Raw genomic sequence first — 24,104 nt, forward strand, 5'->3', positions numbered from 1 at the left:
ATTCTAAAGCGTACTTCAACAGTGAAGTTATTTTATATTGTCTTAGTCTGGACAATGGTTTTTCCATCCCCTGGTTAATTACAATCGAATAAAGGTTCTTTGATTGATTGATTGATTTAGAACTTAGTTTGCTTTTGTGATTTTGGAGATTTGTACTGTGGAGTCGAGTCCAGCTACTCTGTTAGGCAGTCCCACCTTACGGGTCAGGCCATCTCCAACAGAGGTTGGCCACTGATGTGTTCAGGAGCACCACAAGGCCATCCATCTCCCATAATATAGTAGGCAGGAGCAAAAAGCAGAGGTGCCAAGAGGCCCCAGGCCCTAGGAAACAAGCCTATAACAATATCTAGTTGTAGATGCCTTGTTGGGGGGGTTGCCCAACATTTGAAAACCAATGCACCTATGAGGACCGGATCCATCATCCCCGAGCTGAGCTGCAGCTAATAAGACACAAAAATACTTCCACTGACAGTCAACATACTCTCTAGTCGCTAAGCTTGATCCAACTGCAGAACCAAATAGTGGAACTTTTAACAGAGGAGGGAAGGAACCAGCTGTTGTGTGCTCTTTTCAGCTCGGTAGATCATCTAAGTATATCGAACCTTAGTTCACATGTAAAACAAAACCTACTTAGACAGTAAATGGAGCCAAATGAACAAACTTCTAAAAGAGTGCGGAAATTTCACATCTGCCCCAATAAACATTTTCTGCATACTGATACTGTTCAAGTCTGCTTACTGCATGATCTCAGAAGATGACCCTCGGGCAACGAGAGATGGAAGTTATCTATCTACGGTCAAGCTGCGCCTCTGGAATGGCACAATATCGACAAACAGTGCAACAAGCACTTATGAATAGTGCCAAATTAATTATCTTGCCATCTTATAGGTTCCTTTTTCCAAAACGCCACAATAAAAAACATTATTTTGAAACTTTGCAGATCACCCAAAGCAAAATCAACAGCCTGCAAAAGTAGTTGCTGACACACAAAAGATGACTTATTTCTTTTATTTTAGAGGACATGTTTGGGGTGTCTGACAGGAAGGAATGATAGCATAGCCCATTAAACAAGGAGGCGGATTGCTCACACTTGAAGTTCTAGTGGGTGGCATTGGTAAGATGTTTAATGGACAGGTGCTCCATGGGCTCTGAAGAAAATGGGAGGGCCTCTCAATCAAATTCCCACTGATGGCGGGTGATGGCATGAGGACGAATGTCCTTCAGTTGAGGCAGATCTGCCAAATTTGACCGGCATCATCACTCTCTCATGAGAACCTGTCACCACAGGTATATCATACATTTATAACTCAAAATAAATGATGAGAGAACGAATGGTTAATTAAAGCAATCTGCTAAGCTGTAACACCAGTGAGACACTTGCCCTGAGCAGCAGTAAAACGGTTATTTTGTTGCACATGCATGCGGATACACTGGATTTCTTTATCGCTACGACTTCTTGAACCTGCTTTACTTGCACCACCAAAGACAGAACTATTTGACCAACACTAACTGAGGAACCTTCTGGAAATGTGCATTAGGCCCTGAGGAAGCGATAGGCATTGCGAAACACATGTTAGCCATTTCAGAGTGATTGAATGCATTTGCGGATTGCTTTAATGAAAAATTCCTTTGCCCTTCATTTTCTTTGAGTTGTAAATTTATTGAAATCCTGCAGCTGCAGACAGGTCAAACTGTTGGGAAGAGGACACCTGCGCAGGATGCTTTCTAGTTTTTGGGCACTACAGTGTGGAAAACATGCAGAAAAATGCCCTTAATGATGGTCCACCCCCACAGTTCTATTGCCAGACTGAAAAGTTACATGAAGCGACTGTCACATTTCTTCATTATATAGAAGAGTTATGTAGTGGTGTTGATGTGCATCACCACAGCCCTGGACCCGACCACTGATATGAATGGTTTTAGGAAAGAAGAGGCCTTTTTGCTTCAGAACATTCATATGGAAAACAACTTTTATTGGCACCACAAGGCTCGGATGGAGATGTGCCGTAATGAGCATTACCTCCCTCCCCCAACAGAACTCCTTTGAGGTGATTGTGACTGCAAAGTCTGGCCACAGAAGGGGTATCCACTAAAAGAATAGGACCATGTGCTCAATACCTCAGTGTTAAATGGATACATTTGTTAGGGCATTTATAAAGTATGTTCATACAAAGGATGGACTGACCGGTACATCCTTAGGCTGATTGTATATTAACTAATCAAATTTGCCCTGCTTAGTGGAAATGCAGGAAGTCAATTTGGAGCTTGGCACGGGGCACCATCCCGACTGAATGACGTCTGTAGCTTACATGGCTCTGGAACCACCATACTGACATTCAGGAAGTGGCTTACATTCTGACTGATGACCAATAAGCTCTCTGTGGGACAGAAGGCCGCTGCAAAGTCCAAAATACGCTCCAGTTTCTGAATAGTCTGTATAATATGAAAGACATTTGATAATTTGCAGAGGACACAACGTTCAATAGGGCCATGAGGGCGAAAAACGGCTGTACTGAGCTAGCTCCCATGACAAAACTATGAATATGCTATCTGCCAGTAAGATAAACAGCAAATGTTTTCCAGCTACATCACGGCAGTCATCAAGATGAGAATAGCAGTGAATACCCGGTGGGCAATGTTTAAGCCACAGGATTGCATTCTATATAGAGAGTATCCCACTGTGAAACTGATGTATTTTCTGTGTTCGTAAAAGATGAGGACATGGGAGCTAGTGTCCTAGAGTTCCAATTAATGCAGCCAGGAGTAGTTTTTGACAGTTGCTTGAATCTGTGCCAAAGCAAGTTTCTTGAAGAACAAGTTACTTACCTTTGGTAACGCCTTATTTGGTAGAGACCACCTAGCCACAGATTCCTTACCTTAGAATTATCCCCAGGAGTCAGAATGGATCCGGAAATCTTCAAGCAGTAACCTTACACGCCAGCAAATAAAGTATGAGGTACCTATATATGCCCCACCTCAGCATACTGATGTCAGTTCATTTTCCTTGATTTCCGTGCCAGGAGCGAGGAGCCATGGTGAAGGGTGAATCACTTATTCGTTCACAGAGCAGGGAGGATGGGAGTCGATAAGGAATCAGCAATTAGATAGTCTCTACCAGAGAAGGCATTACCGGAGGTAAGTAAATAGTTCATCTGAGCCGTATATATCCTTAACTAAAAATAGATAACTATGCAATACCTCCCCTGAAGCGGGTATGCGAACCAAACTTAAATCAGAGAGTCCTGCAGGACCTATCGGACAAAATGCCTATCTCTTAGGACACGACTGTCCAGGCAGTAATGCTTTGTGAACGTTTGCAGTGAAGTCAGCGTTGCAGTATGATAGATGTCCAGCACAGCAGATTTTTATGCAGAGCACAATCCATCGGGAGAGGATAGGTTTCTGAACTGCCTTCCCTTTCTTGGCCCCAACATGTTCTAAGGAGAGTTGGTCATCCACCTGGAATTCTTTTGCGAGGTCAATTCTTTTGTGAGATGCTCGTTTTGGATCCAGAGAGTGGAGTCTCTCCTCTTTCTTAGAAGTATGAGGCTGGGTAAAAAAAGCAGACAGGCTGATTGTCTGGCCTATGCAGAAAGAGGTTACTACCTTTGGGAGGTAGGCAGCATGTGTCCAGGAGCACCAGCTAGTCAGGATAGAAAGTAGTGTAAAGCAGGTACATCGATAGAGCCTGAAACGCGTTGACCCTTCTGGACGATGTAATGGCCACCAGAAAGGTGGTTTTGATGGGTAACAACCAACTAGGGCAGTTGTGTAACAGCTCAAAAAAGCACCCATCAGAAAAGTAAGGACCAGGTAAGGTCCCATTGGGGAATGATGAATGGACTGGGGGTAACCTACGTCGCAAACCTTTCAGGAATCTTGTCACAAAGGATGGTTTAAGTCATGAAGGTTCACAGGCAACAGTAAAATCACAGAAATGGCAGAAAAATAGCCCTTAAGTGTGCCCATAGCGGAGCCCTGCTAGGCCAAAGAAAGAACAAATAGTAGGACCTGAGGAGCAGCAGATAAGGGATCAATGCTTTTTGAGACACACCATACCACAAATTTGTCCCATCGCCAAGCATATACTGATTTAGTAAAAGGATGCATGGCTTCCAGAATAAAATCAGACTTCAGGAGGAAAGTCGAATGCGGTCAATTGTCACAACTCAATCTCCACGCATGGAGACAGTGAGCATGCAGGTTCCGGTGCAGAGTCCTCTCCTGTTTCTGCAACAGCAGAAGATCCACCCTAAGAGCCAGCTTGTCGGGAGGACCAATGCTCATGGTCAAGAGCTCGGGATACCAGACTCTCATGCTCAGTCCGGAGCCACAAGAAGGACTTGGGTCTGGTCATTCTGGATCTTCTTGAAAACTCTGGGCAGGTGTGGTACTGGCGGAAAGGCGTACAGGAGGCCAGAGCCCCACTCAAGATGAAAAGCGTCTCCGAGCAATAACCACCTTGAACACTCAAGCTGCAAAACTGCTGACATTGTGTATTCTCAACCCACTCTTGGAAGAGGCCTTACATCTCCTCTGGATGGAACCACCACTCGTGATATGCTAGACATCAATGGCTGAGTTTGTCCGCCTTGGTGCTCAGAGAGTCTGCCAGGTGTTGAACCACTAGAGAAATGCCCTAGTGTTCCAGCCATATCTAGAGAGGCAGTGCCTCTTGGCAAAGGGTCCACAAACTCACCCGCCTTGTGTGTTGCAGTATAACATGGCGGTGGTGTTGTCCAGGAACACCTGTACCAGCCTTCCCTTGATAGAGGGTAGAAAGGCCTTCAATGCCAAGCGAATCGCAAGCTCCAACAAGTTTATGTAGAGTCCAGACATCATCAGAGACCTGAATCTTCTGATCTCCACCTCTCCCAGGTGGCCGCCTCAGCCCAAGAGTGACACATCTGTCACAACAGTCAGCTCTGGGTGGGGAAGGGAGTGGGGTTTGCCACTGACCCAATTGCGGACCGTTAGCCACCACTACAGATCTTTTGTAGTTCCCTCTGAGATCTGGACTATTTATTTATTTATTTATTTTTTTTACTTTATTTTGCAATTTTTAAAGCGCGCAAATACCCATACGGGTGTCTCGGCGCTGGTGATCACAGAGCTCACTAGTGTGTGACGGGAGAGTTAGGAGGAGGAGAACAGCCATGTTTTGAGGCTCTTTCGGAACTTGAGAAGCGTGGGAGCGGTTTTGATTTGGAGTGGAAGCGTGTTCCACAGTTTAGTCGTGGCAGTAGTGAAGCATCTATCTCCCCAGGTGGCCTTTCTTGTCCGAGGGACGTTCAGCAAGAAGGCTGCTGAGGATCGTAGAGTCCTGCGTTGCTCCACTGGGCGAAGAGCTTCTTTTAGGAACTGTGGTCCTGTGTTGTTCAGGGTTTTATAGGCTATGCACAGAGCCTTAAATTTGATTCGACTCCTGATAGGGAGCCAGTGTAGTTTTTTAATGTGCTGGGAGGTAGATGTGAATTTAGGGGTGGAAAGTAGGGTTCTGGCCGCAGCGTTTTGCACGGTCTGGAGTTTATTGAGAACCCCTTCCTGAGCATTCAGGAGAAGTGAGTTGCAGTAGTCAGTTCTTGAAAAGACTAAGGTGCTGATGAGTGTTTTGCCCGCTGACTATGGTAGGTAAGGAAGAAGTTTCTTGATTTTTTTGAGGGTATAGAAGGCGGATGATACAACGGCATTGGCGTGATGGTGGAAAGTCAGCTTATTGTCAAAGGTGACTCCTAGGTTGCGGACCTTTACCACTGGTTGGGGGGGGGGGTGCCCAACTGAGGTGGCCACCACTGCGGGGACCATGCTGGCTGTAAGCTCCCGAACGTCATCACCTCCGTTTTATCGGAGTTAAGTTTGAGGCAATTTGATGACATCCAGGAGCTTATCGCCTTCATTCCCTCCTGAAAGTTGGCTGCGACGGTTGCTCCGTTATTGTGCACCGATAGTACTAATTGGGTATCATCGGCGTACGTGGTAAGGGCAATTCCATATGATTTTATCACCCTCGCTAAGTCCGATACGTAGGTATTAAAAAGCGTCGGACTTAGCGAGGAGCCCTGTGGAACGCCGCAAGGGAGTGAGAAGGTCTGGGAGGTGAAATTGCCCATATTGACAGTCTGGGGGCGATTGGCAAGGAATGAGGCAATCAAATCTTTAGCTGTGCCTCTTACTCCTAGAGCTGAGACACGGTCGATCAGAGTGACATGATCGACCGTGTCAAATGCAGCAGAGAGGTCCAGGAGTATCAGGACAGCCGCTCCTCCCTTGTCCATGGTTGTTCTAATTTCATCTGCGGCTTTTAGAAGTGCTGTTTCCGTCCCATGCCCCTGTCTAAAGCCAAACTGGGTGTCATCAAGCAAATTGTTGTCATTGAGGAATTTCGAGAGTTGGATGTTCATGGATTTTTCGAAAATCTTGGCTGGGAATGGGAGACAATCGATGGGTCTGTAGCAGGAGAGATTTTCGTAATGCTGTGCCCTTGGAACTACAAGACCCACTGCAGAACCTTCAAATGCCAACTGGTAAGTGTTACCAGCAGGATGCAGGAGGCTATGAGGCTCAGCAGTCTCAGAGTCTGCCTTATTGAAATCTAGGATAGATGCTGAAACATTGGAATCATAGCCTGAATATATTCTGGACTCGCTGTTTGATAGGAAAAGCCCGAAACTACACTATTTCCAGAACAGCTCCCATTAAAGGACGAGTCCAAGAGGGAGTCAAGTTTGACTACGGCAAATTGATAGTGAACCCCAGTGTGTGCAGGATGTTTGTCTTAAACTGGAGGTGGAAGACGACTGCCTGGAGCAAGCCCACCTTTAACAGCCAGTCGTCATGGTAGGGGAAGACTGGAGCCCATTTGGACAATCTGTAGTACGAAACGGTCCAATGTTATTGACCTCCAGTGGGGTAGGTGGAGGCGTATCCTGCCTACCAGTCAATGTCCATGATGGTAGGAGGGCAAACTAAAGGGCCTTGGAGGCTGTGGCTGCATGTGGAGGGGTAGAACTGCCTAACCTCTGACTACCTGTCTCACGTGGTCTGTGGGCACGACGTGCTCGGCCACAAAAGGTGAGGAAGCTTGCTGGCGTTGGTGGCTGGGAAGGTATTGACGTTATTACAAACCCCTTCATTGGTAACGAAAGGAACGAAATGCAGACTGGGGGTGATGAGGGGGCCATAGAGAGGCCAAGGACCTAGCAGTAACCCTGGAGTCCTTAAAAGGCTCTAGCGTGGAGTCTGCCTTCTCTCTCAAGAGACAGGAGCCATCAAAGGGTATATCCATAAGGAAAGCTTGGACATCCACGGAAAAGCCAGTTGTCCTTAGCCAGGAGTGGTACCAAAGGGCCACCAATGAAGAAATCGTTCTGCCTAGTGAGTCAGTCGTGTTCGGACCACAAGGAATGGAGAACTTTGCAGCATATCTCCTGTCTGCAATAGCCTGAGAGAGTATGGTTCGGGCCTCCTCCAAGACCCATTGGCAGCACCTCGCAAACGAGTCCCAGATCATGTGGGAATAATCGTCTAAGAGGCATGCGGTCTTAACTGACCGCAGTACTAGGCTGATGGAAGAGAACATTCTCTTTCCAAAGGTATCCAGCCTCTTAGATTCCATATCCGGTGGAGTGAAGGGGAACACGCCAGAGTTGATTCAGGAAGTGGAGGCCTGGACCACTAAGATCTCCAGAGTGCAGTGCTAGGTGAGAAAACTGGGGTCCCCTGCAGTGGGGAGGTGGCAGTGGGCAATCGCCCTGTGCACAGGAGTCCCTGTGCAGGGTTTGAACCAGGCCCAAGGAGGAAGTCGGTGAGGGCTTTGTTAAAGGGGAACGAGGATTCGGAGGGGGCAGTCCACAGTTGAAGCACCTCCGCCAAGACGCTAGTCCTTACTGCTACTTCAGCCGCACTATGCACCACCATAGCAAAAGAAGGCCCCTCATCCATTGCCACAGTAAGAGGGAACACAAAGCCAATGTTAAGCGAGGTGTCTAACCCACTGACATCTGCCAGATCCTCATACTAGATATACTCGGTATCATTCAATAGGTGGTGATATTCATCAGTCGCCATAAACCTCCCATACAGCCCTGGCTCCAACCCGGAAGTAAAAATTCTAAATGTCGATGACATTGTCGATGGACGGAGCAGTGTGTGTCAGCGTAGGAACAGCAGAAGGTCTCGGTCTCACTGACAAGAATCCATGGGGCCCAAAGGCGCTCCAGAGGGGTTGGGCCGCCCAAAAATGAGGGGCAACTCATGTGGTTTGGCTGGGGCTGCCCCAGGAAAATCGGGTAAAGTGCGGGGCCAACCCTGGTTGGGGCCCCACAGAGGTACGGGCCTAGAGTGCTAATGCACTCTAGTCTCCATAGATTTGGACAGATATGGAGAAGTCGCAGACCTCTTGTACTTCTTTTTGTGTGACTTACCCGATGACAACTTCAGCCGGGACGGAGACTGCCGGGTCCGGCTCCATGATCGGTGTCAGGCAGGGAGGAATTTCAGGGAGCGCTACCTCAGCGCCTTCTGGTGTACGGCGCAGCAAACCTCGCAGGCCTTCGAGTCATAGTTTTTTTTGAGTTACTATAGACAGACTAAGTAGGGAGTCTGTCACAGACTTTATCTGTAACAGGTGCCACGTTTTGAAACTCGTCAGTTTCTTGTGAGACATCCATGTCACACCAGGAGAAAGGATCTCAAACATTATTGACAAGACGTTGGAAAAAGTCAGTCGAAAAGGGACTTATTGGTAGCTCTTCACGGATGTGTGCTATCCGGCAGGGAAAGGAAAGAACTGACATCAGTGCACTGAAGTGGAGCCTATACAGGTACTGTGTATATAATTTCTGGTGTGCGCGATGCACGCGCAGAGCCGGATAACGTCACCTACTGGCACGCAGGGGTACTACTTGAAAATGTCTGGTTCCTAAATGACCCCTGGCGATAACTTTACGGTAAGGAATCTGAAGTTAGGAGTCTCGATCAGATCTTCTGTATGGGCGGGAAGTGTTGGAGTTGTAGAGGACATTTTTCCTTTTAAGTGAAGCAGAGGTGGAGCCTACATGCATATCAACAAATGGACCCCTGATTGTGGTGACTCGGGGCGAAAAGTTTTTCCCTCATTGAAGTTGAGTAAATCTTCTTGGATTGAGTCAAGGATTGCAAAGAACCCACTAAAAGCCACTGTGGCTTAATACTCTCTGTTGAGGCCTACAATCAGCTTAAAGCATGTATGAACCAAGGGTGGCCCCCTCTGCAAAAGTGCAGAGACATAAAATAGGCAGCAACGGCCTCAGAGACAGACATGGCCAAAAGTGATAACATATCCCTAAATACACATTCATGTATGATTAATAACATGTTGCTGATACTTGTCAGTCAAATGCTTCAGCTCGTTTTGGGGGCAGCTACCCAAAGATACCCCAACTAAAAATCGATTTGGAAGCCATATTTTAACCCAAAATGGTTCATATTAAACAACCGTTGTTGTTTTTTTAATGCTTTTATGTCGTTCAGGCCCGGACTGGCTATTTATTCTACAGAAGACTGATGCCATTGGAGGCCGCTTTTTAAAGGTGTGGAACTGCTGCTGGTGTCACAGGCACTTTCTCCAGCTCCCAAGGATACGTACAGCAGACACAGGAATTTCAGGAATAGAGAAAGATTAGAGAGTGAGACATGACAGAGAAGGAGACAAAGTATGGAATGGATGGAAAGAGAGATAAATGGAAGGAAGGGAGAGGTGCTGGTTTCAACATTTTTGTTGGGTTGCTTTTGGTTCGCAATTCAACCCTGATGATATTTCTCAATGCAGATATTTTTGCATTAACAGAAAAGCAGAGAGCTGGCCCCAGAGACCCTTGTGGTCACAGCACATTTGAAAAGCAAAACTGTAAATGCCTGACATGGTGAATAATATTGTTCTCTGTCCCAGAAAAGCTACATTCCACTGGAGTGAGCCTGAAAACCAGGGTGGGGAATTTACAACAAATGTCTCTTTCAGTTGAGTTCTGGAAGAGACAGAGGAGGTTTGGAAGAGGCAACGGGGAAGGAGAGGGAGGTTCCACTTCAAGTCATTTCCTGGGGATCCCTGCCACAGAAGACAGAGGGATTTTCATTCCTGTTATTCATAATAATTCTGCCGCACACCCACAAATAATAGAAACATGAATAAAGCTATTGCAGATTAGTTATGGAAACAGTTTGTGCAACCCTTTCCGTGTCTCCCTCACTTTCTACAAGTGCTTTTCTGCTTAGGTAATGGCTGAGGAGATGTATGACTGTCAATACTGAAAAAGACTCTAAGGATCTGAAGACTACTTAGTTCAGGTATCCCAGAACAGGGTTGAAAGCAGGAGCTATTACAAGTCTGTGGCAGGCACTGCAAATAGACTCTGCTAAAATGCTGGTAATTCTTGCTAGTAGCAGATATTTCTGGAGTCATCTTGCCAGTTACTATATGTAGCATCCAGCGTGAAGTCAAAGCAGACAAAACTGGTTCAGCAAGGGCTGTTCCGAGATAAAGTTCTGAGCATTCCTTCCATTTGGTTACTTGGTTAGATTGGTGTCTTAAGCGAGTTCAGCATGAACAATGTTTTTTGTGCTAGTCCTTGCTTGAAGAACTAGGCTTAGTAGTCAGCATAAGATGCTTCTTGGCATATAGGTCATGAGGATCTTGCATTGACGTGCACCTTAATAAGCAATGGTATGTTGCCTCTATTGGGCAGTTTTCATTAACCTAATAAAAATCTAAACTTACAATTATATTTGGGGGGGTGGCCTTTTGTAATGAAAAAATAAGGAATCATAAACCTTTTTAAATGGATCTTTATAGAACATGTTCAAAAATGTGTTGGGAGAAATGTGAACTTTTTAAGGAAAGCTTCTCAGCTAATGAATGCTGCTGGGGCGTAGTCTTCTGTGTTCCTCACATGGTTCACCACTTGTCCAACATTTGGAAACACAACACGTGCTAAAACAATAACACCAAGATGAAAAGTTTACTTAAAGAACAAGTTACTTACCTTCGGTAAGACTCTATTTAGCTGCAGATTCCTTATCTTTTGACTTTCTCCAGGCATCAGACTGGATTCAGAAGGTTTTTTGAGGGCAGTACTCCTGTGCGCCAGTAGGTGGTCGTGATCGGCTTCACATCCATTGTTGGTGTCGTTGCCGGGAACCAGCCCGAACAACGAACCCTAATGACAAGTGTATTAAGCAGACCCCCCAGGATATAGCGGCATGGATTATCAAATTTAGCGGCACAAATATGGAAATTTAGCAGCACAAATATGGAAATTTAGCGGCAATTTTGCGTCATTTTATTTGGCCATTTTTCCTACACAAACTGGTATACAAAACCAATAAAGTACTTGAATGGGTTAGCAATAAACCATCCGACTGAAACCTGTAGCTGGATATCAACCCCACATGCCTACCGCCCACACCAGACTTGCAAATGGTGGTCCTGAAGAAATCCCACTGACCCCTTGTCAGCACACTCAACATTCAAATCAATGGGATGACGAAGCATCAATTCTGAACTTTGTTCTGCAAGATAAAAATCCTATGGTGCGCCATCCACTAAAAGCAGGGCTGTACTTGCATGCAATCATCTACAGTTTAATTTATTGACGTCACCTTTCTTACCAGCACAGGTGCACGTTGCTTTATGGAGCACTGTAAAATAAATGTCACATCAGCCTGTCTAAAGGTCTTTTTATTGAAGTGACGCTGTAGTGCTATTTGCTGGGTCCCTCCCTCGTCACCCCTCCTTCCATATCGTTCTCTGCCTAAGAATGTATGACTGTGACGGTGTTCTTTCAGGGAACCACGCTTGTTGGCATGCTCAGTGTGTGTATGTGTGAAATAAATAGTTATCTATCAGTAGGCCGATTAGCCGTCAGCTTTTGCGGTTTCAGTCTTCAGTAAGCATCAGTGAGGTGAATAATGACTAAATAATCGGTCATTTCCGGCCCTGTCACAAGCTCGCTCAGCAACCACACGTGCTGCTTACACAATGCGACCTGGGCGGTCACTGCAACCTTTGCACCACTTCTTCCTCTCTCGGCGACACCCCCTTGATTTATTCGTTGCAGGAGCCGCGTCCAATCAGTAGATGGCAGTCCACTTTAAAAAGTGTGCCTGGGAAACACTTAATCGTTCTGGTTCTGCCTTTCTCGGACTAAAGGACGCCACGATTCAGGCCGTGCAGCCAGTAAAGGCGGCTACATCCAAACACACCGCAAATGCAGGTTACAACTCCAATGAAGTGCGTGAGTAACCCCCTGCTCTGTCCAGCGAGGTCAAACTTTCAAACACAGGAGATGCGTTTTACTTTCTTTCCCAGGAGCCTGGAGGCCTGGGTTTTGCAGGGACCTTCACACCAACGGAAACAAATGCATTCCTTACAAGGCCAGCATCAGATCCCCCAGGATATAGCGGCTTTTGTAAAAATGCCGCGCGATTTCTACAAAAGTGCCGATTTCGCAGGCACTTTTGTAAAAATCGCTGCATTTTTTCAAAAGTGCCGATTTTGCGGCAAACCACGAAATCGCGAAATCCTGGAGGGTCTGATTAAACAACTAATCCTTAACCACGACCTTTACCAGAACCACAACCTCATTAACCACTACTGTTCACGAACAACGACCACCTAAACCAGTACTTACTAAACCAGTACTTACTAAATCAAAGGAAAGTGTCAAAATGTAAATAATTAATCTTAAATGCAAGTGCAATTATAATAAAATAATTTGGAAGTGGATGTTGATTTTTGATATATTTAATAATTTAGGAATGTGTAATAAAAATTAATTTGTACATTTACGTGTTAGGCCAGTAGATGGCACTGTTGGTTTGTTTTTCAGTGATGTAATTAAGAACAGTGCTCGACGCGACTGTTAACTCTGGTTGTCAAAGTTGAAATGGTTAAAAAATGGTGGATGGACGTTTTCTCTGTTTCATTTAAGTGAATTATATTTCACAAATAAAAAAATGTACTGCAATCCATTTAAAACAAAAAAAAACAATTTCTGTGAGGGCTGTATTTTTGTAGGTTCATCAGAATTTGTAAAAAACTATTATTATATTGATAATTTAAAGATTATTGAAATAAGATTGTTTAATTTAAAAGTCTTCTTTAATTTAATAAAACATTTTTTCAAACATGCGATTTTTTAAAAGTAGTGGTAGATTCCGGTAGTATGAAAAATGATTAATTTTTGTGGTTTAGTAATTCATTGTACAGAACGTAGTGGTTTGGCTTTAGTAGTGGTTTAGCCTTCGAGGTTTAGGCATTTGTTGCTTAAGTGGTAGTTGTTTAGTGATACAAGTGTCGTCCCCGCCAGAAGTGACGAGGCAGTACCTATATAGGAGTCACCATGCATGTTGACGTCAGCTTCTTTTCACGACTTTCCATGCCAGAAGCGGGGAGCCATGAAGAATATGGAACACTGGTGTGTCAAAACTGGTGCCATGAAAAGGGTAATCCCTGTCCCTAGAAATCCGTTCGCAGAGCAGGGAGGATGGGTGAGTAGGTAAGGAATCTGCATATAGTCTCTACCAGATAAGGCGTTACCGAAGGTAAGTAACTTGTTCATCTGATAGTAACTTCTAGCTGCAGATTCCTTACCTTAAGAATAGATACCCAAGCAATACCATCCCCGAAGGAGGGTTAGCAAACTAAATTCAAATGAAAAAGTCCTGCAGGACCGGAATGGCAAAGTGCCCATCTATGCATCCCGGACTGTCCAGGCAGCAATGTTTGGTGAACGTGTGCAGTGAAGCCCACGTTTCTGCCAGGCAGATATCCAGGACCGGAACTCTGCATGCTAACACAGTGGTTGAAGCTTAGCTCTAGTGGAATGAGCAGCAAACCTTCAGAAGGTTGCTTCTTGACCACAGCATAGCAGATTTTGATGCAGAGCACGACCCATCTGGAGATGGTCTGCTTCTGCACCACCATATCCCACAAAGAGTTGGTCGTCCACCCGGAACTCGTGTGCAGTCAAGGAAGTACGACAATGCTCTTTCTGGATCCAGATGGTAGAGTCACTTCTCTACTTTAGAGGGATGGAGAGGAGCATAAAAGGTAGGCAAGGTGATTATTGGCCTACATGAAAAGGGGTGACCACTTTTGGTAGAAAGGAGGTCCTTGTGAGAAGCACCACTTTGTCCGGATAGACAGCCGTAAGGCGGCTTAGATGATAAGTCCTGCAGCTCGCACACTCTATGGGCAGATGTAATTGTCACAAGGAAGGCTATTTTCAGTGTGAGAAGCCTGAGGGGTCAATTGGGAAAAGGCTCAAAAGGAGCGCACATCAAAAAAGTAAAAACTAAATTAAGGTCCCACTGAGGCATAATGAATGGTGAAGGCGGAAAAAGATGAGTAAGACCTTTGAAAAACCTATGTATAATAGGTGAATTGAACAAATAAGGTTGGTCAGGCAACGGCAAAAAGGCAGAGAGAGCAGACAGATAGCCCTTCAGAGTGCACAGAGCACTGCTGGGCAATAGAAAAAATTAAGAGTAAGACTTCAGAAAGAGGAGCAGAAAGGAGATGAAAACAAGTTACTTAACTGTGAGTTTGGTTCCCCAGTATTGGTAGCTTTCATAGATTCCCATGCTTTGTATCATTCCCCCTTCGTTGGAATGGGAGCCTCAGTAAATAAAAAAATACCATAGCAGTAAGCACAAAAGAGAAAACTAGGCTTAGGCCTCATCTCATTTTGTAGCTTATCCACCTCTTTTTGTAAAAGAGACCAACATTCTCCATCAGAACAAAACAACCAATCAGAACAGCCTCACCCCATAGAACCCTCCTGAGAGAGCCTCAGAGCCTCAGAATTTCGTAGCCGTTGTGTGACAGCAACTATCTCAGTAAAAAAGGCAGAGCTTTCCCAGGGGAGGAGGGTGGGCGCATGGGAATCTATATAAGTTACCAATACTGGGGAACCAAAGTTACAGGTAAGTAACTTGTTTTCTTGTCCCAGTATTGGAACCTTCATAGATTCCCATGCTTTGTATCAGAGTAGCTTGCATTATGACATAATAGCACATTTTGTTTTATGAATATCCTTACATGTCAAAATAGTTACCCTCATAGGAAACAAATCATAAAAAATGTTACCACAGAGAAGAATACCGTAATCAATACAAAATGTGCAATACAGGAAGGAGGGATTGTAGGGAAAGCTCACCTCTCATTGAAAAAGATTTCCCAGGACTGCTTGACCCACCTGCTGTATCGTGCCTCATGGAAGAATCCAAGCAGTAGTGCTTCGTGAACGTGTGGGTACTGCTCCACGTAGCTGCTCTTCAGATGTCCTTGATAGGGAATCCTGAGAATTGAGCTACTGATGAAGCAACAGATCTCGTTGAATGAGCACAAACTCGTCTTTCAAGGGGTTTGCCCGCTTCTAGATGACAAATTTGAATTGTATTAGAGATCCAACGTGAAATACTGTGCTTTGAAAGCGGAAATCCCTCCCGCGGGGCACTATAAGAGACAAAGAGTTGAGAAGACTTCCTGAATGGTTTTGTTCGTTCCAGATAAAATTTCAGACGCCTCTGAACATCAAAAGAATGCAAAGACCTCTCTGCTGGTGTAGTAGGTCGTGGGAAAAAAGATTTCAAAATCACAGGCTCATTCAGATGGAATTCGGATGGGACCTTCGGGATAAATTTTGGATTTGTCCTTAGAATCAGAACATCCTTTTTGAACTGAAGAAAGGGTTTCACAATCGTGAGCGCTTGGAGCTCACTAATCCTCCTGGCCGATGTTAAGGCTATTAAAAGAGCCAGTTTCCATGATACAAATTTTAGATCTGCTCTGTGAATGGGCTCAAACAGAGCTCTCATCAGATGAGCCAAAACTAAATTAAGCTGCCAGACAGGTGGTGGAGGCCAGACTGGAGGAAAAACTTTGAACAGGCCCTTCAGGAATTGTTTAATAATCCCCGCGGACCAAAGTGAAGGACCTGAAGATGTCCGCCTGAATCTAAAGATGGCCGCTAGATGTACTTTGACAGAAGAATAAGCCAAACCTGACTTAGCCAGAGAAAGAATATATGGCAAAAGCTGATGCGGAGCTGAAGTGTATGGATGAATATCCTGCCTCTGACACCAGAGACAGAACCTCTTCCATTTCGCCCGATAAGTCTTGTTTGTACTCGGAGCCCGGGCCTGAGACAGAATAAGCTTACACTCTTCTGTGAGGTTCAAATCCTGGAATTCTCTGTACTCAGGAGCCACGCTGTCAATTGGAGTGAGCTCGGGTCTGGATGGAGCACTTGACCCGGAGACATTGTCAAAAGAGACGGAATCGGCTGCAGGTGAATCAGTTGATCCTGAGACAGCAGGAGTAGTTCTGTGTACCAGAACTGTCGGGCCACGCTGGTGCAATTAAAATCATTTTGCAAGGTTCCGCCTTGAGTTTCCTGATCAGCCTCGGGATTAGTGGAATTGGAGGAAAGGCGTAGACAAATGCGCCGCACCAAGCTATCAAAAGTGCATTCCCCAAGGACCCCCGTTGGTGATCCCTGCTTGCGTAGAACTGGCATTTGGTGTTCTCTGGGGTTGCAAACAGGTCCATGGTCGGGGTTCCCCAAACTGAAAAGACCTCCTCGAGAATGTTCTGGTCTAATTCCCACTCGTGAGTGATCGATCTTTGGCGACTCAACGCATCCGCTATTGAATTGAGCGAACCTACGAGGTGCTCTGCTGTAAGAGCAATATTGTGGAGAATCGCCCAGTTCCAAATTTCCTGAGCTTCTTTTGAAAGAGCCCGAGATCTTGTCTCGCCCTGTTTGTTTACATAGTGCATGGCCATTGTGTTGTCCTTGCGAGCCAGCACTGTGTGATTCTGAATCCTCGGAAGAAAGGCCTGTAGGGCCAAGCGAATAGCTTTGAGTTCCAATAGATTGATGTGGAACTTGCGTTGGTCTGGATCCCAAGGACCGCTCACCTTCAACTCTTGTAGCACCGCTCCCCAGCCTTCCAGTGAGGCGTCCGTGGTTAGAAGCATGGGAGATGGAGGAAGCGTGAAGGTTAGACCTCTTGAGATGTTGTCTTTTACCAACCATCAGCTGCTTGCTTTTTTCATTGCTGATGTCACCGTGATTCTGTCATCGAACGAGCCTTCCACTTGGCACCATTGCCTGTCCAGTTGCTCTTGTAGTGGACGCATTCGAAGGCTGCAGTGCGGAATCAATGGTATGCAGGATGATATCGATCCAAGCAGGGACTTGTAGAGACGGACCGACAGTGACTTCCTCTTTTGCAAGAGACGAGCTGACAGAACAAGTTTGTTCTGACGTTCTTCCAATGGAAAGGCCTTGCAGCGGTTTGTGTCCAGGATAGAGCCTAGAAACTTTGCTGACCTGGATGGAAGAAGGATAGATTTCTCCTTGTTGCGTTGAAGGCCCAGTTGGCTGAAAAGTTGAATGCAGCTTGTAACGGCCCTGGAAGCTGCCTGGAAAGATGGAGCTTTTATCAGCCAATCGTCTAGGTAGGGAAAGACCTCTAGAGATTGTTTTCTGAGAAACGCCGCCACCGGAGCCAGTACTTTTGTAAATATCCTTGGTGCAGACCTGAGACCAAAAGGAAGCACTTTAAACTGAAAGTGGCTCTTGCCTACTGTGAAGCGTAGGTATTGCCTGTGAGCTGGGTGGATCAGCACATGGAAGTATGCATCCTCTAAATCCAGAGTCACCATGTAGTCTCCTGGATTTAGTAGACGTAGAAAATCTTGAAGGGTGACCATCCTGAAGGATAGCTTTATGAGATAGGTGTTGAGCTCCCTTAGATCTAATATTGAACGCCACTTTTCCTTTGTCTTGCGAACCAGGAAAAACCTGGAATAAAACCCTTTCCCCATTTGGGAGTGAGGTACAGGTTCTATTGCCCCCTTGATGAAAAGTTGGTGGGCTTCGAGACGTAAAAGTCCTAGATGTTTCGACTCGTTGGCGCCCGGAGCTCTGGTTGGAGGAAGCTGTTGAAACTCTAAAGTGTGGCCATCTTGAATGATATTCAGAACCCACTGGTCTGATGTAATAACCTTCCAGCTGCGTAGACAATGAGAAATCCTGCCCCCCACTGATGTTATCGGAGGGGCAGGAACAGTAGAAAGAGCCATGAAGCCGCTATTGTCGCTTAGAATTGTCTCTCCCTTGACGCCGTCTTGATGGCTGGCGAGAGAAAGACGCCGACTGGCCTTGGCGCTGTGTGTATTGTGGCTTGTAAGATTGCGAGGACTGCGAGTACGAAGAGTAGCGCTGTTGATTGCTACCTCTGTACGAGGAAAAACCTCTCCCTCTCGCACCTCTGAAAGGAACTTTGCGGTAATTAATTGTCCCCAAGGACCTTGCCGTGTCCGTGTCCTTCTTGATGCCTTGAAGGGCATCATCTACATGCTTTCCAAAAAGCATCTCTCCGTCGTAAGTTAAGTCCAAGATCTTATTTTGAACTTCCTGGCGAAACCAAGCTGCCCGTAATCAGCCCTAACGCCTTTAAACTGCTGAATCCGCTAGTGAACGGAAAGCTGTGGTTGCTATGTCCATAGCACAATCTATCACCTCTGAAGAGGAACGCTCCCCTTCCACCAGTATCTTCCTGGCCTCATCTTTCCATCCATCCGGAAGTTGGTCCACAAACGGGGATAAATCGCATCACATCTGGCGATCATATCTGCCCAAGATAGCAAGAGCATTAGCAGCTCGAACCAAGAGGCTGGCCATAGTAGAGAATCTTTTTCCCACATTGTCCAGACGTCTCCCTTCCTTGTCTGGCGGTGTTGTTAGTGGTGTAGCTGGATTTTTGGACTTGCTGGGAAATAACCGAGTCCGGCTTCGGCTGACCAGTCAGGAAAGCAGGACTACCTTCTGGAGCTTTATATTTCTTCTCCAGCCGTGGAAGAACAGGAATGACTGTTGCAGGATTCTGCATCACTTTAGTACCTTCCGACCATACATGTTCGAATATTGGAACTGAACGAATGGACTTTCTGTAAGGTTCCTTGAAGTCATAAAGGAAACAGTCTGATTGTACTGTCGTAAAAGGAAGGCCAAATCTCTTGGATGCCCTTTCCATAAGATTATGGAAACCTCTAATGTCAGCTGGAGGAGAGGTAGCAGTATCCGGCACTGGTGAATTTGGATCCTGAATGACATCGTCCCCACCTCTATCTAGGTCATGAGGAGGATCAACCTGAGGATCTCCATCCGATGAGACATCATCATCCTGAACAGTCACAACCTCCTGAAAGTTCTCTCTGGGTTCTGATTCCTAAACTCGAGAAACCAGAGGTGTCACTGCAAATGCAGGAGTAGCAGGGATGGATGGAGAAGGAGGACGCTGTTGTTGTTCCGCAGTTTGCGACGGAAACCTCCTTTTGTAATCTTGTAGCATCAATTGTAAGTCCGTTATAAGAGAGGATGGCATTGCCACCATATCCTGACGTGATTTTTGTGGAGGTCTTTCTTGCTGAACAAACTGGTGCTCTTCAGCATAGCACTCCTCAGAATCCGAATCCTGATACTTTACTTGTAATTCAGATGGGCTATACGCATCTCCATAAGGACCATCCTCATCGCCATCAGACTCCTCATCAAGAAGCAAAGTGAGAGGCAAAGGTGTTACACGCAGAGGAGATGTCATCTCTGGGGTAATTTGCTGCCTCCTTATAGATATGCGGACACTTGAATCGTCGTTGACGGACTCGTCGGCGAAATCATCGTCGACGGTGGATTGATCGTCGACGGAGGGCTGATTGTCGACTGTGTCATCGATGAGCTCGTCGCCATCATCATCATGGCTGCCGTCGTCGACTTTGTCCTCGTCGCCGCCGTCGACACTTCCTTCGTCGTCATTATCGTCGACATCGAAAATGTAGACACCATCGTCGACGAGCCAGAAACAGGTACCTTAAACGCCGATGAAGATATCAACGCTGCCGCCGACGGTCCCGTCGACGAAACTGTACATGAACCTAAGTCTTTTTTGGAAGTTGTCGATGTACCAGCTGTTTTTGTCATCGACGGACGTGGTTTCTTGTCTGATCTTCCTTCCCGGGGGACAGCAGAAGGTTTCTTGCCTCCCTTCTCCTTTTCAGATGGTGGAGAAGTGACAGAAACACCTTTCTTCACCTTCTTAGCTGTTTGTGTCTCCTCAGTCTGTCCCAGCCTCTCCTTTACACCTCGGTGAGGAGATTTTATGGGACTGGCCCTTTCAGACCTATCAGAGGTCTTTTGTAAGGCTTTCACAGGGGGCTCAGTAGAAGTTGAAGGGGATGACCTACCCCTCTTCTTGGATCTTCTGGAGGACGCAGCTGAGGAAGAATCCTCACTGTCAGATGACGTAACCTCCTTATGTGACTTCATTTTCTGTAGCCAAGTCAACAAGCGGCCTTCCCTGTCTCTCAAGGTCTTTGTAGAGAATGTCCTGCAGATTTTACAATCTGTGGCCCTGTGGTCCGGGTACAAGCAGTAGATACAGTCCTCATGCTTGTCCTCCACAAACAGCCTCTTCTTAGAACAGGTAGCACAAGCTCTGAATAACGCCTTCTTCTCAGACATATCAAAGTTGAAGAAATGGAAAAAGAATCCAATCTGAAGAGAAAACTGAGCAGAGCTCAGTGGAGACTCCCTAGCACAAAGTGCAGTAGAAAATCTTTGGCTCTATCAGGAGGGTTTTTTGGGGTGAGGCTGTTCCGATTGGTTGTTGCAGAATTTTGGTCTCTTTTACAAAAAGAGGTGGATAAGCTACAAAATGAGATGAGGCCCAAGCCTAGTTTTCTCTTTTATGCTTACCGCTATGGTATTTTTTATTTACAGAGGCTCCCATTCCGACGACGGGGGAATGATGCAAAGCATGGGAATCTATGAACGTTCCAATACTGGGGCAACAATAGTTTTTTTCTGCACACCATGTTACAAATTGTTTCCAACAGCAGGTGCATACAGACTTGGTGGAGAGATGCCTAACTGCCAAGACAACATTACAGACTTCAGGAGGAAAGTCAAAAGCTGTCAACTGTGGTCACTCAATCTCCACACAAGAAGGTGGAGAGTGGACAGGTTCGGGTGGAAACTCTCCACTGCTGCTGCGACAGAAGATCTTCATGAAGAGGCAGCCTGATCAGAGGATCAATGACCATGCTCTAGTAGATCAGGATACCAGACTCTCCACGCGAGGTCCGGAGCCACAGTATGACTTGAGCCCTGTCGTTCCTAATCTTCTTGGGAACTCTGGGCAGGAGTGGTATGGGCGGAAAGTCATACAGGATGCCTAAACTCTACTAGAGCCAAAAAGCGTCTCCGAGCTACAGCTGCCTTGCAAACTCCACCATGCAAAACTGCTGACATTGCGTGTTCTCAGCAGAGACAAACAGATCAAACCACGGCTCTTCACACTGCTGAACCTTATCACAGCTTGGAAGAATACATCCCAGGCCTCCTATGGGACTTGTGGAAGCACTCTCGCAACCTTATCACACAGAGTGTGAGAATAACGGCCAAAAACGGCATGCAGTGTTCATTGAACACAATGCCAGGATGGCGGATGAAAACATCTTCTTCACAAATGAGTCCGGCCACTTGTATTCCCTATCCAGGGAAGCGGTAAACAAAGTGCCTTGGGAGGTCGAGGCTTGGAACACCAAGCTCTCATCGGTAGGATGTTACGTGAGGACGTTTGGGTCCCCTGGATGTTACGCGATGCGACGGGTCAGGGTGTCACCGAAAGGGAGTAGGGGTTCAGATGTGGAGACTCCGACTGTAGCACCTCTGTCAAGAAGTTGGTTTTGACTGTGGAGAGAATGTGGAGAAGTGTGGCTCAATGATTAGAGCGGCAGATCCTGATGCAGAGGTCTAGCCCAGGACCAGGGTTCAATTCCCCGCCTCGGCGGGTCTTGGGCTCAAAAATTCCACGGACCTGATAATTCTCGCCTCGGTGCCTATTCCAATCATGGAGTCCCACTCTGAAACTCTGGGCAATAGCTTGCTTAATCTCTATAAGTAACACACCCAAGCACACCATATTATTGTGACACATCAAGTGATGTAAATGTTTTATCTCAAGAACAGTCCATAGAGTCTCAGCATCCAATGATTTTCCAAAGCCCAAAAAGAACTTCTCAAAAGAATATCCACACAAATCTTCTTAAGTTGAGATCTGGAGCTTGCTTAATCTCCACAACGGCCCCCACAACGCTAAGGATGCCTGGCCTCCACCTTGGGCCCAGGAGTGGACGCCTCACAGGGAAAGCCGGGATGGGTTCCACAGCGGTATTCGTACAAGCGCCTTGAGACCCTTGCGGGTGAGTAGTGGGCTATACAAGTATAAATTTACATTTACATGACTGCCACTGAGGGTAGCTGAAGGCCACGGACCTCAGCTGTCCTCCGCACTACCACTGCATAGGAAGCTCCCTCCTCCGTAGCCAAGGTAGAGAGCAGACAAGCATCTGTAGACGTATCCAGGTTCTTCACGCCAGTCCATACTCTATTCTTCCTGATAGGGCTGGTATTCTAAAGGGTCCAGTGACCCCTACCAGTCTTCTCCAAGGCCTAGCCCAAGAGAATAGGGCTCAGGCTCTGACCTAGGAGGCAAGGCTCTTGGCGGCATCGGGCGATGCCCATCCGGCTTGGTGTCAGAGTCGGGGATGACAATGGGGATGGATCAGCGCCAGGGAAGGTCGAGATGGTATGACCGGCGTCGCTCCAGATCTAGGAATGGATCCTTGGGGGCCCACAGGAGCTGCTGGAGCGGAACCAGACAGGCCCCCACACCCTGCAGGCCCCGAAGGCACAGTTGAGGGGTTGAGCAACGCAAAAATGAGGCACATGGCCTCATTGAACTCCTTCAGTTGGGCAGGGGTCGCTTTGGCTACTGGAAAGTCTGGAGGCGCAGAGTCAGCCCAGGCCCAGGTTCCAAGGAACCAGGCCTAGAACGCTGATGTTCCCTCGTTGCATCGGTCAATGGACGAGGAGAAGTTGAAGAACACCTTGACGACTTATTTTTCTTGTGCCTCGGCTTACCTGAATTTCCCTAGGACTTTGAGTGAAACACTGTAGACTTTGGGCTCCGCGGCCTTTTCAGGGACCTTCCCCTGAACTGTACCTCGACTTGCGAGGACTCGTATGCCGAGCCGCCATGTGTTTTAGGCACCGCTCCCTGAAAGCCTTCGGGTTCATGGCCTGGCAATCGGAGCACAACTTTGCGTCATAGTCGTGCTCCGAACACCAGAGAAGGTGCGGATCCATCACCGACATCAGGCGGGAACAGGCTTTGCAGGGCTTGAATCCCGTCTTATGTGATGACATCCTCAACACACCAGGTGGAAAATCCTCAAAAATGGTCGACAAAACATCGAAAAAGTTCAGTCAAAAACTGACTGAGGGTTAGCTCTTCTCTCAGATTAGCGCTGGCTGGCGCGGAAATTAAAGAGGGGGCCTCAGAGCGCCTGGGTGGTGCCTATTTAGGTACCGTTATGTCACTTTCGGCATGGACGACTATGAATGCGGAGCTGATCAACTCCACCTATTGGCGTGCAGGGGTACTGCTCACGAAAAATCTTCCGGATCCAGTCTAACGCCTGGGGAAATTCAAAAGGTAAGGAATCTGTGGCTAGAAGTCTTTTATCTGATAAAACTAGTTCGGAAATGTGGTGGCTCGTTTGAACTATAGACCTAAGGATATGCCAATTTGCAATCATTTATTAAACTAAATACTATTTTGGAACCTAAATGCCACAGTTCCAATGTTTGTAATCAAGTGTACTTACTTCACTTAAAATGTCTTGTAACTGTTGTGTACTTCGTTCTTTTTCTGCAAGTTCACTCTTCATTTGCTGAACAGTTAAGTTCTCTTGCACAAGTTTCGCTTCTCTAGCCTACGATAAAGCAGATGCAACCCATTATGTACTGGAGTTAAAAGTTTTACTTGGCTTCATTTTAACACATTGAAGAACAAGTTACTTACCTTCTGTAATACTCTTTCTAGTGGATACCCTAGCCAACCGCAGATTAGAATATTCCCAGGCTGCAAACTGTATCGTATACCGATATATATATATTTTTAACAATGCTCCACGTGGGCCCAATGTTCCACGT

General features: G+C 46.4%; 1 protein-coding gene across 1 annotated transcript in view; it reads right to left on the minus strand.

The window, feature by feature from the left end:
* CEP85L (centrosomal protein 85L) overlaps window positions 1–24,104 on the minus strand; it is a 351,940-nt gene that overhangs the window by 21,579 nt on the left and 306,257 nt on the right. Inside the window, exon 10 of the mRNA XM_086949826.1 lies at window positions 23,777–23,884. Within this exon, the coding sequence (XP_086805952.1) occupies window positions 23,777–23,884 (108 nt within the window). The remainder of the gene's footprint in view (window positions 1–23,776; window positions 23,885–24,104) is intronic.

This window comes from Lissotriton vulgaris, unplaced genomic scaffold, assembly GCF_964263255.1.
Source record: "Lissotriton vulgaris unplaced genomic scaffold, aLisVul1.2 SCAFFOLD_772, whole genome shotgun sequence".
NCBI lineage: Eukaryota > Metazoa > Chordata > Amphibia > Caudata > Salamandridae > Lissotriton > Lissotriton vulgaris.